We start from the raw sequence: 19,328 nt of genomic DNA, 5'->3' as shown, positions 1-19,328 counted from the left end.
TAGATGACCCATATTTCCTCCCAGTATGCTTTTAAATTACAGTTGCTCCCTTCTTATTTCTATAGTGAAACTGAATTGCTTCTAGAGTGCTATATCTTCATCCTTTCTATCACTGCTGAGGACTTGAAGCTTAGAGTTTCAAAGATCAATTAGCGTTGCTTTCCTTTTTACGTAGAGGTGTTGCCATAAAGCTTGCCATAACTTTTTGGACCAGAAAGCTCAAGGAAAGTTCATAGAGGCAACTAGAATTCTGCATTTTTAGAATAGCACCGTATTTGTCGCTCTATCAGACGCACCAGACCACAAGACGCACCTAGTTTTTGGAGGAGGAAAACAATAAAAAAAAATTCTGAATCTCAGAAGCCAGAACAGCAAGAGGGATCGCTGTGCAGTGAAAGCAGCAATCCCTCTTGCTGTTCTGGCTTCTGGGATAGCTGCGCAGCCTGCATTCGCTCCATAAGGCGCACACACATTTCCCCTTACTTTTTAGGAGGAGAAAAGTGAGTCTTCTAGAGCAAAAAATATGGTATTTTCTCTGGTTTGTGTCTTGATAATCTGTACTTTAATGCATGTTAATAGACTTGAGCAGTCAGTTTGGCTATGTAATTACAGTACTGTTTGGTATTAGTCATTCTAAAAGATTTAATATATGCTTGACATGTTACTGTTTGTGTGTTTTTGCAGACCAGAAGAGACTAACAGAAGAGTGAAGAATGTAAGACTCATTCTCTTTTAATTATTTGATTCACACATGCAGATGGTTTAAAAAACAAACTTGGACCTTTAGCTTAGTTAACTGAGCTTTCTCCTCTTCTTGAAAGAGGTCAAGCAGTAGAAAAAGAGACCCTTCAAATGGCACAATCTAGTTAAATGCAGTGTGTGTGGTGCTTTTTATTAGATAGGTTTGCAACATACCTACAAACCCCATGCAGCCAAGGCAATTTGCTTTTCAGATGGTAAGTGGGTCTCCCTTTACTGTCTTGGACCTAAGGCCTGTTTGCTTATGTCATGGTTGGGGTTTGTGTGTATGTTTCACTCTGGTGAGTGTATGCAAAGTTGGACAATGTTATTGCATATTTTTGTATGATAATATTTGTGCAATCGGAGGGATGCGGGTGGCGTTGTGGGTTAAACCACAGAGCCTAGGACTTGCTGATCAGAAGGTGGGCGGTTCGAATCCCCGCGAAGAGGTGAGCTCCTGTTGCTCGGTCCCTGCTCCTGCCAACCTAGCAGTTCGAAAGCACGTCAAAGTGCAAGTAGATAAATAGGTACCATTTCGGCGGGAAGGTAAACGGCATTTCCGTGCGCTGCTCTGGTTCGCCAGAGCTGTAATCCGGCTCCCTCGGCCAATAAAGTGAGATGAGCGCCGCAACCCCAGAGTCAGTCACGACTGGACCTAATGGTCAGGGGGCCCCTTTACCTTTACCTATTTGTGCAGTAAGCTGCATTGATACAATCTGAATTTCAGCAGATCATGTATAATGTAGGTTCAAGGTTCAATAATGTTGTGTTAAAAGGAAATAAGCCATTCTGAACAAAATAAACCAAACTCTGCTCCAAGAGAACTCAAATGACACTAATAAATTATGTTATGTAAATGTATCAAGGAATTATGCAAACCATATGCATTTATTTATTTGAACAATGCTTACTTTAAAAATAATAGTAAGAGTTCTCCTGAGGTGCTTGTGCAGTTTGCTGACTTCAGTTCTTTTAAGACTGAATTCTGAATGGACTTGGCCAATTCAGTAACAGTTGTGCCAGTAAATGCAGTACAATGGATGTGCTGCTTATTTCAAGACCATCATGTTTTGTTCAAACCTCTGTATGTGAGTATAATTTGGGAGTTTTTCCTTCTGCACCAGTGTAGTGGCAAGAAAAGTGTGGGGAGTAATGGAAAATGTTTGCTGCTCCATTTCACCCTCCAAAGTATGCATGTTGTGCATGCAAACTACACTCACTGTGCTGCAAACCTTTTTTGGTGCTTGTCAAGGGCCCCAGGACCAGTGCCTGTAAACTGGCCAGAAAATGCTAGCTTTAGCCATCAGTTTGAAGAAGGCCTGATAAGGAAAACATGGAAAGGAAAATCCTTTATTCAGACAGCACAGTCAATATGTGGAATTTGCTCCCACACAAAAACAAAAAAAACCCAGTGATGGCCTTCGACTCGGATGGCTTTAAAAAATAAATATCCAGATTCATGTAGGATAAAGCTATCAAAGGCTGCTAGCCATAGCGGCAGAGTTCTGCCTCCTGTGTCAAGAGGCAAGAGGTGTCTGAGTGCCTGTTGCAAGGAACTGAAAATGGGGAGGCCACTAAGAAATGCTTGGGGGTTTTCATAGGTATTTGTTTGGCTATTGTGAAAACGAGGAAGGGCTAGATGGAACACTGGTCTGATCTAGCTGGCTTTGTGTGTGCTTTTATGTTAATAGGAGGTAGCAGTTGAGAAAATGTGTTAAAAATGTCTGTCTTGGAAGCAAGAAAGTAAGAAGTTTTATAATAAGCATACGTTTTGCATAATGTGTGTGTGTGTGTGTATGTGTGTTTGTCTGGCTTCACATCATTATTCATAAATGTTTCATTCTTTTTAAATTTAGGTTTTGATTACATTATATTGGTTGGGCAGGAAAGCACACAGCAACCCTTACTATAATGGCCCACAGCTAAATTTAAAAGCCTTTGAGAAATTACTAGGACAAGCCTTGACAAAGGTAAGGCATTCATGGAAGGAAAAGTAATTTCAGCAAAGATTATCTACTATTGCTGTGGAAAAAAATGTTTGACCGGCTGAGCATGTTTTATCTGATTCAGTCTTCTACTTTTTGAGGAGAGGGGAATCTATAGCTTTTAATTTTCCTTTTTGTATACCGGTACTTTTATTGCTGTAAGCCACCTTGGGCAGGCAAAAAGGCAGACTAGTAAAATAATAGTAGTAATAATAATAATAAACATTGCATGTGCTTTTGTCCATCTGTGTGACACCCAGTTTGGCAGCTAGTTTTATTGGAGGCCACTTAGAAGAGGGAATGAGCAATGGGGAGTTGAGCATCACATCTACCCTGAACCTCCAAATGCACTGTCAACAAGTCTAATGGCTATACAGTCATACCTCAGGTTAAAGTCGCTTCAGGTTGAACGTGTTCAGGTTGCGTTCTATAGCGACCCGGAAGTAACGGAACGGGTTACTTCCAGGTTTCACCGCATGCGCAGATGCTCAGAATGACGTCACGCGCATGCGCAGATGCAGCAAATCGCGACCCGCAGACGCGGGTTGTGTTCTGCTCATGATGTGAACGGGGCTCCGGAATGGATCCCGTTCACATCCAGAGGTACTACTGTAGTCTCCCCTTGCTCTGCACATGACTTTTCACTTCTGATATTGCAATTTTGGGGGAGGGAGCTGCTAACTGGAGAAATGGATTTGGCCATGAGAGTGTCATTTTGCAGATCCATAGAACCATGCTTTGTTACTCACAAGCACAATTATATATTAATACAGAACTTTACTAGTTATAATTCACATTCAGCAGTAATTATAAAGTAGTAATTATATCTGTTTATTTTCTGTTTTAAGTTTCTTAAACACATTTCCCCATGCTATAAGCTTCCATTGAGGAGAACACCATTCACGTCACCCAAACAGAACACTTTGCAAAATTATCATCGCTAAAATCCTTTGATAATTTTTTAAAAATTACAAACAACAACAACAACTTTTCATTGCAGGCTCTTGGAGAATCCAGCAGTCCCAAACGAAGTGGAAGGGATAGTGGATACGGAGATATTTGGTATATTGAACGCAGTGACTCACTTTCGTCATCTATCAGCCATAAGAGAGACGATTCCTTTGATAGCTTGGACTCCTTTGGCTCAAGATCTTCTGCAAGCTTTTCATCGGACGTAACTTTGAAAGGTGGCAGTGAAGGTAATATATTCTTTAAAATCTTACTAGCCATATTTGCTTGAGAGAAGTAGGACAACAAAAGCTGTAAGGGTTAGATGCTTATCAGTCTTTCCCTAGTTTTAAATATCCTGAGGTTTTCCAGATGAATGTCAGATAGCTAAAGAGCATTCCCTTAAACAAGTTTGCTAGCTATCAAACAACCGACTGAAGGAAATTGAATGGGGAATTGATACTAGATAGGTCATAGGACTCCCTCACTTCCAGTTTGACTCCAAATACTAAATACATCTGGCAGCTGAGCTGGAAGTCATTAGTTTTACCCAGTACCTCTGCCAAACCTCTTTACCTCTGCAATCAATAAAGTTGTGGCCTGATCTGACCCAAAATGTACATTGTCATATTTTGTTTATTTACTGTTCCTAAGACTGGCTGGTGGGGGGTGGGTGAGGCACCCAGGCACGCAATTGAATAGCTGTTCACAATAGCAACAAATACATTTTGGTAACTATGCTAATATTAACAGAGACTTCATAAACAGTTTCGTAAGGACTTCATGACCTCTGGCATGCCATTCTCTGTTAGTTTTGTGGCACAGTATGTGATTTTTGACCGTCTATTCTGGCACTGAGAAAAAAATTGAAAAAGTTGCTTCCAGTTCAGAGAGGGGTTTTCATTTAATATTATTGGTCTTGTGATTTCTGTGGAGAAGTATCAGTTATAGAGCACAATCATTGAGATCAATAGTTCATTTTGCAAGTGGGAATGAGGAAATGATGTAATAAATGCAATGTAACTAGGAAAATCAAAGTTCAGCCAAGTGAATTTTCATACAGCATCAGGGCAAGTGTCTTAAAATATTCTCTTGCTCTATTTGCAATAAAAATCTTAAGATGGCTTAGGTCAGCGCTGGCTTATAACAGAATAATCTTATGATGCTGAAATTTCAACTTAGAGGATTTCTGATGTTTTTGTTTAAAAGATTGTGAAAGTGACACAGATTCTGAAACACGCGCAAGAATGCATGATCCCAGTAAAGATGACATGTCGTACCGCAGAGTTTCTTTGATTGAACCCAAGCCTGCTGCAGAGTTCAATCGTTTCTTACCAAGCAAAGCTAAACCACCAACATACATGCCAGCGCCCTTGCGGAAGAGAAGAACAGAGAAGAATGAGGATAACAGAAGAAGCTGGGCAAGTCCTGTGTTTACGGAGCCGGATGGAACATTTTCAAGGTATTTGTGTGGTGTTTAAATGTGTTAAATGTTGTCATTGTGGCAACTGTTAACTTATCGCTACAGAAGAGGCCTGGTGCAAGCATACCATTGTCAGTGGAGATCAGGGGAATAATGAGGGCATGTAATCTTCTCCTTCCTTCTGTGCAATTCTGTTCCCCTTCCTGTTTATGGTTTGATTTAACTATGCTTGCAGGTACAGCGCACCGGATCCGTTCCGGAACTCCGGTCAGATCCTGAGGTATTCGCAACCAGAGGTGCCTGCTCTGCACATGCGCGCAGTGCGGTGGAGTGCTTCTGTGCATGCGCGCATGGCGAAACCTGAAAAAATACTTCCGGGTTTGCTGCGTGCATAACCCGAGGATACGCAACCAGAGGTGTGCGTATCCAGAGGTACCGCTATACTACGTTCTTATTTGAAGCTATCCAGTGTTGCCTTTGCATTTCTCCTTTTCGGTTTCAAACTCTGTATACGACACAGATGTGTAATGTTACACAGTGGTTAAAAGAAACCGTGGAAAAGGAGGGATTTCGTTTGAGAGACAGAAGGTGAGGGGGCTCATGAGTCTTCAGTAGGCTTCTGATTTTTCCTTCTCCTAACCATGACACCACAACAACGATGTAGCCTTTATTAAAAGGTTGACACAGTGTTTTTATATTAAAAAAAAGAGGGTGCCCCTGAATTTCTGGTAGTTTTTTTTTAAAGCTTGCTAAATTGATGCGTTGTTTATTAAAATATGACACACTCTTTCTGCTTTCCCATGTGACTTTTAATATAACTTGCTAACTCATTTTGTAAGTTACAGATAGGTAGCCGTGTTGGTCTGCCATAGTCAAAACAAAACAAATTCCTTCCAGTAGCACCTTAAAGACCAACTAAGTCAGTTCTTGGTATGAGCTTTCGTGTGCATGCACACTGTATATCTGAAGAAGTGTGCATGCACACTGTGTATCTGAAGAAGTGTGCATGCACACGAAAGCTCATACCAAGAACTGACTTAGTTGGTCTTTAAGGTGCTACTGGAAGGAATTTGTTTTGTTTTCATTTTGTAAGGTAACTGAGAGTAAATATTCTGTTCATTTACTCAGATAATAAAATGAGTTTAACTTGAAGTTCATAGAAGAATTTTTTTCCATTCCCTCCTTCTATTTGAAGTCATCTTTGTCTCTCCCAAAGCCCCTTTGGAAGGTCTTCCTAAATAATGTGGGGTGGTACACAGGGTGCTGCTGGTAAATGGCAGAACTTCTCAAAATTGATCACCCAATACAAAATGATGTACAAAATATTTGTTTTGCCATTGGATTATTACTGCCCTCCAAGAATTTACATAGCATTGCCTTATGCTCTGATTGTAGTAGAGTTCGTGACCAGGCATACCAATTCTCATTCTGTAGCGTCATCCCTATTATGACTGATCTCAGCAGATGTGAAAGGATTCCTTTACCTTCCAATCAAAACAGCAGAGCAGAGAGTGGCTTTGCACATCTAGCTTCCCCACAGGTGACCTGCCAGTTTGATGGCAGTTCCTATTTGGAAGTTGAAAGGAAAGCTGACAGATGTTATTCAGGATGATTTGGCAAAGTGCAGGCTTTTGGTGAAAAAAGCTTTTGCTAGACCTGGATTTCTTTATGCCCAGCAAAATTATTCTTCCATGCTTGATGCTCAAGACATTGTACCACTGAACCATTACTCATAGTGCTGAAAGAGATGTGGTTAAAGGTGTTCTTCTCTGGGTTCTTATGATTTACTCCTAAACTATCAAAAAAATCTGTAAACACACTATTTGTGAATAGTGTATTCTGAAGCCAGAGTTTCTTGATCTGCCTGTACAGAAACTTAAACCACTTCCCATGTGTATGTGTGTGCTTTGACCAGTTTCCTAACATTTTTCTTTTGGTTATATGAAACAAAAATCTTCTGTTATAATGGCATTCTTGCATAGTTGCAGTGCTTTGATACTCAGAACTAATTTTGCTTCATTCACAAGTTTGTAATTTTTAGCCAAATATGTCATCTGTTCTGTATTCGACAACAAATTGTGTTTGAAAGTATAACTTGATTGGGTATTTTGTACAGTAACCAGAGAAGAGCTTTGCAGCGAGAGATGGAATGCAACACATCAGCTAACGTTCTTTCAGGCTTCTCCAACTATTTGGAGGAGGAGGATGAAGAAGAAAAGACAATGGGCACTCCAGACATCGAAACAGATGACCTTTATGTTCGCAAAATAAATGCTGCAGTGTCAAACCCCAAACTTTCCTCTCATAAGTTTCTTCCCAAGTCTTGGATTCCAGGGGAAGAATTGCAGTGGAAAAAAGCGAAAAGGATATCTTTTTCCAAGCAATGGTATAAGGATATTCAAGGATTCAGGTTTGTTGCCTTGCATGTTCTTTTTTCATCCAAGCAGACCTTTTTTTAAAAAAACACACACACATGCTTAAGTGGCTCAAATCACTGCACGATTTGAGTTGCGGCAGGGGGTGTGGAGTCTTCACTGGCTGTTGCCTGTGGAAACTGAACTGCTGTTCTATTCGATTTTTAAATGCAGCCTTTTCCTATCCCAGTTATTTTAAGCAGTGTATTCAAACAGATTACTGCATACCATTTTTGGGCCAGAACTTACATATTCCCTGTTTTTCCCTTTCTTCACTTACATACTACTGTGCAGTAAAAGTGCAGATTCTGAAGAGGATCTTGCAAGAGTCCAGGCAGAAAATGGCCTGAGTAACTTGGGTAACAGTTGCAGAGAAGACTCAAACGGCATTAAACAGACTGCGGAACGTGCTGCAAAATCAGTACTACAAGCTGCAGAAGAAAATGTTAACTGCTCCTCTGATCTACCAAGGTTGCTACAATTGCATGAACTATGCTGTCCTGTGTGTACGGAAACCTGCTGTTTGCTAAAAGTTAAAGTGAAAAGTTAATATGGATCGCTGCCTTTTGAACTTTCCCCCCTATGTCCATACATGTTGGCTTACTGAATTCACACTACTAAAGCAGAGTGGATTTTATTTTTGTGCTGGTCGATGCTCTTGTCTCCTCTGCAATGATTGCTATGCTTTGCTTCTACGCAGGAGTAAAAGTGTTGTCCTTTTAAAAATATGTTGGAGTCGTAACAAGCCACATTTCAATGTTGCAGTGTGCACCCCTTTTCAGTTGCAAAGTTTTTTTGCATCTTTTTGGTCTGCATTTCAGGCCTAGTTCTCACTGAGTTGGGAAACCTTTGAGCTCTAGCACTGAGGGCTAACTTGAATAAACGGTCCTTTTAAAAAAAAAAGCACCCCCAAATAGAAAACCTAACATATTAGTTTTATATGCCAGACACAGGTTTAGCACCTCAGTGAGAGCTAGGTCTCTGTTTCTACTAGTTAACGCAAGTTTTAATTTGTGTGTCTTTTTTATATCTCAGTCAGTTTTTATTTCTGCGGGCACTGCAAAAATATTCTGACGACTACCTGTCCTCTGAAACTAGAACCAAAATTGATCCTTCTTCAGGGCCTAGGCTCATAACATGCAGGAAAAAAAATTATTTTAGGCCTGGATGTGACCAAAGGGACAATGAAAATGGAGACAATTATCCAGATTTGGAAAATGATGATTTGTTTGTTCGTAAGACTGGTGCTTCCCATGTGAATCCGGTAATCCTCCAAGGTTTTCAGTATCTTAAGCAAGGTCCTCAGATAGAAGGAGAGATAGTTCTTCAACCCAGAGACGATGAAACTGTAATTCCAGATTTGGAAAAAGACGATTTGACAGTTCGCAAAGCTCAGTTTCAGAAGAAAGAAGTGCCCTTATCAGGGGCCCCAGACAGATACTGGCCTGCTCTCTTTCCGGATCCTTGGAGTCTTCCACCAGAAATCCAGGCCAAATTTCTTTGTTTGCTTGAGAAGACAACAACGAAGGATGAGAGACAAAGTGGTGGAAAGATCTTATCTCCTTCTTCACGGCAAAAGAAGGATGATATGTTGACCCGCAAGATCGAGCTGCTCAACGTAGGAGTCAATGTGCAGCCCATTAGTTTCTCTCCAGGAACATGCAGCAAAGAAGACATGGAAAAATGGGAGGCAATCAGAGAGGCCAGCAAAATCAGACACAAGAAAAGGCAAATGGTTGAAAGGTCAGCTCAAGGCCATGCATGGATTGTGCTTGTATCCAAAATATTCAGAAATGGGGTTTTTTTAAAGAGAGAACAAGGGACAGCAGCATCTTGCTTTCAACCATGCATGTCTTGGTGTGAAACTTCAGTCTGTGTCTTTGTATATTGTCCCATAAGTTGTCATGTTGGTTGTCAAGCTCATCAACAATACAAACCACATACTTCAGGAGTTTCAGGACTGTTTGATCACTGGACTAATGCAACCTTCACGAATATATTTATTTAAAGGATCAGAAATAAAAGTTTCTGCTTACAACAGATTCAACATAGCTGGTACTTCAAAGCATTTGTTTGCAGACATTCTTGGAAATGTGTGCATTTCAAGTTTAGGAGTGGCTAAATGGGTATAATAATTTTTTTCTCCTTGCTCTACTACTGTTTAAGGTGTTTATATTCTTGTATCAAAAACACATCTGTGGATGAACAGAAGCAAACGTACATGTGGATTGCTTCCCCTCTTTCATCCTCTTTCTCCGCAGTCAACGTCTATGTGACCTAAATAACCCCTTTAAAAAGGTAAAGGTAAAGGACCCCTGACAGTTAAGTCCAGTTGCGAACAACTCTGGAGTTGAGGTGCTCATCTCGCTTTATTGGCCGAGGGAGCTGACATTTGTCCGCAGACAGTTTTTCCAGGTCATGTGGCCCTTTAGGTATGCTCAAAGGTTGCTCACAGTGTGGAACAAAGATCTCATTCTGCAACCGCTGACCTTTCCCTGCAGTTTATACATAGTTTTGCTTCTAAATTGCTTCTGTCCCATTCTTGACTCAAAAAGAACTCCCAACTTAAAAGCACTTTGTGGAGCAATTAGGAGTGTGAATTTAGATAGATAGATAGATAGATAGATAGATAGATAGATAGATAGATAGATATAGATAGATGATAGATATTTAGTAATCCCACTAAAATATTAACAAGTAACTCTGTCCCAATCCAGCCACTGAAATCTAGCCCTAATGTGGGAGGACTTTACAACCTGTTCAGAAGATGTTTGGATACTAGTGAGCATAATTTGCGGTTGTTGACAACACCTATCTTCATGAAGAAACAGTCCTGGGTCAATCTTAATGAGGTTTCTTATATTCACCTGGTAAAGTGTTTTCCATCTTGAAATACCCTCATCCATTTCATTCTACATGGAGCATTCATTAGTCCTTCAGCAAACTTTGTATGTTGTTGTTTTTTTGTCCGCTGAGTAGTTCTAGAGCACCAATTATGCATGTTTCATTGGAAAGTATAACTGCAAGCTGGTTGCATACTTAAGCTTAACACAGTTAACAAATTTTAAGGAACAATTAGAATGAAACATGCGAGGCACCTTACATTCTCTCTGAATCTCCCTGCCGCCTTTTAGTTATCCAAGAGCTGTGCTCTGTAAATGGCTCAAAAAGGCATGGGCTGAATCTTTGCCCTAACATATTACTCTGTGACTGTTTTAAATAGTTATGCAATGATTATATAAACAACGACTAGATACAAATCAGAGCTGTAACTGTGGCTGTATTTAATGTGTTAAGCTTCTGATATGTCTTCTGTGTGTTTGATAGATTAAGATGTGCAATGCAAGATTTTTTTGGTGGGGGGTGGGGAACCCATTCATATTTGCATTTTTGAGATTAAGGAAAGTTTCTAGGTATGCACATTTTGTGGTCCATACTAAACCACAAAGAAAAAAGCAGGTGTAAGTATTTGTGTCGGCATTTGAATCTGAGAGTTTAAATTATTCTCAAAGTTCAGCCTAATATCTGAATTTTGATATTGCAATAGGGTTTTCATATTCACATTACTTTAGCAACTTGTTCATTGTTCTAGTTCATATGTTCTACATAATATTGTTGGCCTTTTTTTACATATGGTGAAAATGGAATGGGTAGTATGAACTTGTTTTGGTTTTCTGATTTCCCCCTCAGGCTGTTTCAAAAGATTACTGATGAGCATGGGTAAGTTTAATGAGAAAAGCATGGCAGAGCATAAAGATTCCAACATAATGCAATGGATTAACCATGCAGCTTATGCATTTGCAGCACTGGCTAAAGACTTGTGCTTTGAGGCAAAATGTGCATGATGCTTCATTCTTGAGTGCTTAATTGGTTTGTACCGCAGTTTCTGGGATTCATTTAAGGCAGTGGCAGGAAATGTGGCCCTCTCAGATGTTGCTCGACTTCCGCCTTCCATCAGCCCCAATCCCTAGCAAGTATGGCCAATGGTCAAGGATGATGGGAGTTCAAGTCCTGCAACATCTGGAATGGCCACTAGTTCCTCTACCCCTCGTCTAGGAGGAACTCTGAATGGCAAAGGTTTTGCATGTATGGAGGAAAAGAAAATGAGCAGTTATAGTCTAGCAGCTTCTTAAAACAAGTTGGGAATGTTTCATTGCTTGAAGCCTAGCATGTGGCGCACTTCGGATAGAGTATGTTTGAATACTGTTTATGCAATCCACACTTCCCGCAAGTAGCTCCTTAAACTAAATGAAAACTGACTTTCCGCCAGAAACTTTGATGACCAGCAACTTTTCTGAACCGATAACTTGTGCCTGAGAATGGGAAGTACCAGCAGCTGTGCCAGGAAATTTTCACAAGCAGTTTGACGGTGGTGTTTATAAGTATTTGTAGGCATCAGCCTCTTTGTACACAACCCCCCTTTTGGCCTTGGAGAAGATTTAGTTCGTTTGACAGAAAGAGAGCTTAAACAAGAAATATTGTGAGGCATCTAAGTGGTAAATATTCACACCAGGGAAAGGATTTTCATCTTTTAATGAGATAAATGGTAAAATTGGTATCCTTTAATAATACATTTTTTTCCCCACTATTTGGGTTTTTCCTGTGCCATGCACCTAGAGAGTTTCTAAAACTGGGGAAATTATTTCACAAATGTTGACTACTAACAGCAAAGCCAGATATGATGAAATTAAAGTGCTTCTGGCACCAAACACAGCAAGCACACACTTTCATTTCTTCCACAACATATAGGAAAAATTATATAATGTGAGATTATGGTGTCCTGGCTTTCCCTAGCATTGGTGCACACCAGGGAAATTCGTAATACAGTCGTACCTTGGATCCTGAATGCCCTGGAACTTGGAAGTTTTGGCTCCCGAACACCGCAGACCCAGAAGTGATTGTTCTGATTTGCGAATGTTCTTTGGAACCTGAACGTCTGACAAAGCTTCTGCAGCTTCTGATTGGCTGCAGGAGCTTCCTGCAGCCAGTCAGAAGCCACAGTTTGGTTTTCAAACATTTTGGAAGTTGAATGGACTTCCGGAATGGATTATGTTCGACTTCCAAGGTACGACTGTACTTTTAGACTAAGATGTGAGACATTGTACTACATCTGATAGGGTGGGTGTGGGAGTGAGGTACATGATGACTACTCACCCCCCCCCAAAAAAACACAACAACCATGGCCACATTTTATAGTTATGTGTAGTTTGGCAATGAAACTAAATGTGAGAGTCATTGAAGAGGGCAACTGCACTAACATAGCTATAAAATGTGGACTTCCAGGATTCAGGTATTCTTAGATAATGTTTTATGGTTGTTAGTCTTCTTAAAATCTCTAAGCGCCCCTTCTCATTTGGGGTGATGAGAATTCCAATAAGCTGGGTTCTAGCCACCAATTGCCCAGGAAGACAAGGAAGCATGTGATAGAATTCTGGGATAGCTCTGTGTCCCTTAGGCTCCTCTTCCAGTTCTTTCCCTGACTTCACCCAGGATAGAGCTTCCCCCGTATGACTTCTCTTCAGCATATTTTGTAATTATTATTCCTTCTTAGTTATTTTTCCTTTTTAGTCTCTCATTCCTCCCGCCCCCCAATTCTCAGAGGAAAGAAAAGACCTTTGTATTGTCTATGAACTTTGTCTCTTCTGTTTGCCTAGCCTCCCTTCCGCACAGCTCCCTCTGGAAGGACAGCAAAAGCTTCAACAAAAAACAACAACACTTGAGGGATTTTGGGGAGGGAGGAATACAACACTTTTGTTGCCACCACCGAGGGGCCTTTGTGCAAGCAGTGCCACCAGTATCTAAAGACCACCGATTAGCAGCATCCCTGCCCATTTCACACCACTCCCAGCCAACAGAAATTTTTCTCATCTGGGGCAGCATTTCTCAGGACACAGTGGTCCATAATCCTCTTTATGCTTATGAGGGTTGCTGTGAGAAAACTTGCAACAGAAGGCCTTAAAAGAGAAGACATTCACACATTGACCGTCACCCACCGTTATGATGCAGAAGGGGCCTATGATGAGGGAGAGGGTCCCCTTCAGTTGAGTGTGGAGTCCTCAGTGTTTTTCCCATAAGGCACCATCTTACAGGCCAGTTACTATTTTTGTACACAAAAGCACCTTCATTGTGCCCTCCTGTCCCCCAAGGGAAGCTTCCAGTTTAGCATTTTCTTCCCTCCTCCTAGAGGAATGAATGATCAGAAACATTAAGCAGCCAGACCTGGCAGATATCTCTGCTCGGCTGTTTCACCAGAGCAGAGAAGGGACATCTCAAAACCTCTTAAGATCCTCCCAGGTTGGCCACCATATCAAAAACACCCATCCAAACAGCCCCTTGGCTCCACCCCTTGCTCATCAGAAGGTACTCAGCAAAGCTGTACAGTCTCTCGTGACCTTACAGCCTCATTCCAGTTGTTTGCCTTCCAAAAGGAATGAGGAAAACAAAGGCCATGTAGCACTGCTCTTGTACCCTCTACACATGGAGTGATTGCAATTCCCATGAGTATCCCGGCAAAGAAAGAAGAGGGAAGCTGTTTTCCTGAGGAATTCCCCCGTCTAGTCTTTTCATAATGAGGATTCCATGCCTTTACCATCTAAGTCTTATCTCCATCCTAGATTTACAATCTGAAACTCCAGAAGCTTTTCAGCCAGTTCCCTGAGCATCTGTTTTTACTGAATCCAAGCCAACTCTTCTTTGTTGTTGTTGTTCATTTTTTCCCTAATATGATTGATCAGGAATGGGCAAATAGCTTACAAAGGGAAAAGGTTATTAGCTTACCTCAAAAGCACTATAAATTACCTCACAAATTTATGGATACCCTTAAAACCTCAGTAGTAGAGACTTCACTGCCAGCACTGCTATTGAGCTCTGTTATTCTCTGGAGTAACGATTCTCTTGAAAGGGGCCATGGAGATGGGGAATAGCTCTTGAAAAGAGTCACGATGCCTCTGCCTTACTCCTCCAAATCACCACAACTTTTTGACAGAGCTACAAGAGCTGGCATACCTCTTGCCTGATGCAAGGACTCGGATGACACAACCCTTCAAACGAGCTCTACCAGAATTGGCCTTGTTAAAATCTATAAGAACAGAGGTGGCTACTATCTCTGGAAGGGTTCCCCCCCCCATAACTATAACAGCTCACAGAGTATCTGAATTGGAAGCCTTCTTTGTGAGAGACAGTGTGTGTAACTTCCACAACGATAGTCAGATGAATCCAGCATTTATTCCAAAGGTCAGCTTGTTCTTATACAAAGAACAAGAACTGATCCTACCACCTTTTTTGTCTCCAACTCTCTCATCCAAGGCAGAGGATTTGACCTCCATCAAGCTTAGTCAGATGGATCAATTCCCTGTTGGTCTCTTTCAACCCTATATCTTTAGGTAAGAAAGTATCTAGTGCGACCTTGGTCATAGGCTTAATCCTGCACCTTTCTAGCCTGTAACACTAAACATTTAACAAAACCTTGCTGCATCTCATCACACTATACAAGAGTAGCTTTACCAACAAATGCCCTATTTGTGAAGATCTGCAGGGCCACCTCATCAAAGTCTTTCTCCACAGTAAATCTTTCCCACTAGTCCTTTTTTTACATCCTGACCCACCTGAGTATCAACTTAGCATACTTTCTTATGAGAGAAAGATCAAATATTTAAAAAGTGAATCCACCATTTTTCTCTTGTCTTGACACAGTAGTGTATATACTATATACTGTATATACTATTTGCTTTCGTAGATTTTCACGGGTACAGGAATGCAGGTTTTGGTGTCCTCGGGTGTCTTCCCGTGTAAAAGTTGGGGTGTCTAGGCGACGTTTCGACGAGGTCTCACTCGTCATCTTCAGGCTGGTGCTTTCGGCTTCTTGTTACTGGAACAGAGCAGGATCTCAGTGTTTGAGTTCCTATAAATACTGTAGAGGGGGTGTGGTGTATAGCCTCCAATGTTCTGGGCAGAGAGGAAGTTCCCAGGCTAGTGTGCCTTTTCTTCTTTTGTTCCTTAATTACTTGAGAGATATCTTGAGTGATTTCTTGAGTGATATCCTGAGTACCACTTAGGTGGGTCATTAGGTGTGGATTAGTTGTTAAAGTCTTTGTGTCTTGACCTCTTGAACTTTGTGAAGAGTTTTCCTGAGAAGATGGCTGTACTGTACTTAGTTGTGCTCTGGCTTGGCTTCGTGTATAGGGGCGAGCTGTGGTTTTGTGGCTTGTGTCAGCCAGATCTGTGTAGGGATTGCAGGGGGGTGCAGCATCCAGAGGTGCCACCATGGATTGGCTACTGGATGGTGTCTGTAATTCATCTGTGGAGAGGGTCTGGGTTTGGGTCTGGTGTGGTTGATTGGTGTTGGCGTTCTGTGTGCCTCTGGATCTGGTGTCAGTTTTTGTGGGGAGGGCTAATTTCCAGATGTCTGGCAAGCGGGATGTGTCGTCACGCTTGTTCATGTTGTGAGGGTGTTTCTCTATCTCGATGGCTTCCATGATTATTCTCTTGTGGTGATGTTCCGTGTTAAAGAGCAATTTGGAATCTGCAAAATTAATTTCGTGTCCTGTTTCTTTCATGTGTTGGAAAAGAGAGGAAGTTTTTTCTTCTTTTTTGACGGCATTCTTGTGTTCTGCGATACGTGCATTTATTCGTCTGTTTGTTTGTCCAATGTACCCAGCCACGTACATTGGCTGCCCAGCCACGTACATTGCCCAGCCACGTACATTGGACAAACAAACAGACGAATAAATGCACGTATCGCAGAACACAAGAATGCCGTCAAAAAAGAAGAAAAAACTTCCTCTCTTTTCCAACACATGAAAGAAACAGGACACGAAATTAATTTTGCAGATTCCAAATTGCTCTTTAACACGGAACATCACCACAAGAGAATAATCATGGAAGCCATCGAGATAGAGAAACACCCTCACAACATGAACAAGCGTGACGACACATCCCGCTTGCCAGACATCTGGAAATTAGCCCTCCCCACAAAAACTGACACCAGATCCAGAGGCACACAGAACGCCAACACCAATCAACCACACCAGACCCAAACCCAGACCCTCTCCACAGATGAATTACAGACACCATCCAGTAGCCAATCCATGGTGGCACCTCCGGATGCTGCACCCCCCTGCAATCCCTACACAGATCTGGCTGACACAAGCCACAAAACCACAGCTCGCCCCTATACACGAAGCCAAGCCAGAGCACAACTAAGTACAGTACAGCCATCTTCTCAGGAAAACTCTTCACAAAGTTCAAGAGGTCAAGACACAAAGACTTTAACAACTAATCCACACCTAATGACCCACCTAAGTGGTACTCAGGATATCACTCAAGAAATCACTCAAGATATCTCTCAAGTAATTAAGGAACAAAAGAAGAAAAGGCACACTAGCCTGGGAACTTCCTCTCTGCCCAGAACATTGGAGGCTATACACCACACCCCCTCTACAGTATTTATAGGAACTCAAACACTGAGATCCTGCTCTGTTCCAGTAACAAGAAGCCGAAAGCACCAGCCTGAAGATGACGAGTGAGACCTCGTCGAAACGTCGCCTAGACACCCCAACTTTTACACGGGAAGACACCCGAGGACACCAAAACCTATATACTATTTCTGTATATACTATTTCTGTCTCAAGCTTTGCCGTGGGACAGAACTAGACAAGGTTTTCTCTGCTTTCTTGGGAAATTGGTGGCTATAACTCAGCATTCTGGATGCCTCATTCATCCCAACTGGAAAGAATATTCGCAATGAGTAACAAACATTCCTTTCTAGCTATTATTTATCAGACAATCCACAACATAAAGCAAGCTATGAGAGAGAGAGAGAGAGAGAGAGAGAGAGAGGAGAAGATGATACCTTCCATTGTCCCTGAACCCAGTCCCAAAGAAAAATACGCTTTGCACAGCAGTATTTTGAACTATATTCTTACTGTTTGTATGGGATTGTAGTCGTGGCAGACAGCTTTTGCAAACAATATTTTTGTTGGAAAAGCAGGATGAAACAAATATTTGCAAACACTTATATGAGCAGATACCCTAACAACACTAAACTAATGAAAAATACAGAGCATGATTGCTACTGAAATGCTGCTTAAATGAAAGCTCTGGCGTTTACTTTAGATAATGCTATCAGATTAAATGCATGTAAGTTGCCTTTGTTTGGGAGCTGAATGCTGCAGTGTAGAATACAATGTGCATGAGCGTTTTGTGACTTTATTTCAATCTTGTCTAATGTCTCTCGTGGCTTTTTGGCAATGACCTTTGGAAATGGACTAGATTTGTAGTAAGTATTCAGATAACTCCACAATAAGTGGTTATATGCTGCCAAAATCAGCAAGGGTATGAAAGAGTACTAAAGACTTAGCTGGAATTTCCATTCCTTAACAGAGGTTGCATGTAATATATTTAGGTCTTCTGTTGCTTTAACCAAGTTAATAGTTGTAAAGTTGTTTGACTTCCTGGGGAAACTTTTGCCTTGAGTAATTTCTCCCCCCTGTAAAAACCATTGACTTGTAACAAACATTGTAAACATTTAAAAGTGCAAATACATTAGATTTTTAAGCCTTTTTAAACTTCATTCAGTAACTGGGGTGCAGTCAATGTTTCTATTATTTCATACAGTGTGATCCTAAGTATGTTTACAGAGTAGTAAATCCCACTTGATTTAATGGGACTTGCTCCCCAGTGTGTGTTGTTCAGAGTACAAGCATAATATTTAACTTCCAGCTTCATCAGCCAATATTGGGCTTTATGGTCTAGCCCTCTGTAAGCAGTAAAAGAGGGAGACATTGTTTGTGATGACAGCAGGAAATGATTTGCTGTTAAAGTGACATCACATAAACAAAACATTCCTAGTTCTAAAGTATATTATGAATATCAGAGCGTACCGTGGCATATTCCTGTCAAGTTAAAAAATCCTCTCTTAAATGGTCATTTAATATAAACATCTGAGCACCAACAATATAAAAGTATAATTTCAAGTAGTCACTTGCTGTTTTTAGTGCAGTTTGGTTTATTGAATGGATAGTTTAGCTCCCTCTCCAAAGTAATTGTTACTCCAAATTAAGGCCATTTGAAACTTAAACATAATGATGTGTTGACTCCTAGGAGCAAATCCTTGAATGATGTCAGTGCAGATGAGCTCCAGACGATCCGTCAGTTGCGTTATGAGGAGCTTCAGAGAATAAGGTCTCAGCTACAAGAACAAGATGAACAATGGCAAGACGTAAGTACTGTCACACAGCACCCCAATCTCCACGAGCAGAGCGAGATTCCAGGGGTTTCAGGAGCTTTCACCAGGGTCTGTGTTTCCTTTTGGAAAAAGAGGCACAGTGGAGACTACAGTGTCTTTATGATAGACCAGGCTTCCTCAACCTCGGCCCTCCAGATGTTTTTGGCCTACAACTCCCATGATCCCTAGCTAGCAGGACCGGTGGTCAGGGAAGACGAGAATTATAGTCTCAAAACATCTGAGGTTGAGTTAGCCAGTGATAGATGGTTTAATTGCACATATACATAACCTATGCCTGCTGTGGAGGGGGTTCTGAGCATTACATTCCAAGCGGTGCCAGCTTCTTCCAAAAGCAGCAGTGTCCCTGCTCTGCTGCTTACCTTTCCCTGAGAATGGTCACATCCCACCTGCTCTAGCCTTGCTAACCCAAGCCTTGCTCTTTTGTAATGCACAAATAGTCCCTACTCCTCTGTATTCTCACACCTAGGTCTTCAATCCTTTGACCCCCAGGCTCTCACCTTGAAGGAAATTAGGCTGTCTCTTTTGAACCCAGGTTGACACCACAGGATTAAGGGTGTCTGGCACATGGTCCA

At 41.4% G+C, this 19,328-nt stretch overlaps 1 protein-coding gene across 11 annotated transcripts in view; it reads left to right on the top strand.

Moving 5' to 3' along the window:
- The window catches only part of LMO7 (LIM domain 7), a 154,640-nt gene that overhangs the window by 90,591 nt on the left and 44,721 nt on the right, over positions 1-19,328 (top strand). For 8 of the 11 annotated variants that reach the window (XM_081857971.1, XM_081857975.1, XM_081857973.1 and 5 more), the window contains 9 exons: positions 685-715; positions 2,598-2,711; positions 3,727-3,925; positions 4,884-5,136; positions 7,214-7,507; positions 7,806-7,982; positions 8,547-9,254; positions 11,202-11,231; positions 18,612-18,729. In XM_081857971.1, coding sequence (XP_081714097.1) covers positions 685-715; positions 2,598-2,711; positions 3,727-3,925; positions 4,884-5,136; positions 7,214-7,507; positions 7,806-7,982; positions 8,547-9,254; positions 11,202-11,231; positions 18,612-18,729 — 1,924 coding nt within the window. The remainder of the gene's footprint in view (positions 1-684; positions 716-2,597; positions 2,712-3,726; positions 3,926-4,883; positions 5,137-7,213; positions 7,508-7,805; positions 7,983-8,546; positions 9,255-11,201; positions 11,232-18,611; positions 18,730-19,328) is intronic. The other 3 variants (XM_081857969.1, XM_081857977.1, XM_081857968.1) reach the window with 2 other exon arrangements.

Source organism: Podarcis erhardii, assembly GCF_964252035.2.
Source record: "Podarcis erhardii genome assembly, chromosome: 4".
Lineage (NCBI taxonomy): Eukaryota > Metazoa > Chordata > Lepidosauria > Squamata > Lacertidae > Podarcis > Podarcis erhardii.
This window is presented reverse-complemented; position numbering and strand designations above follow the sequence as displayed.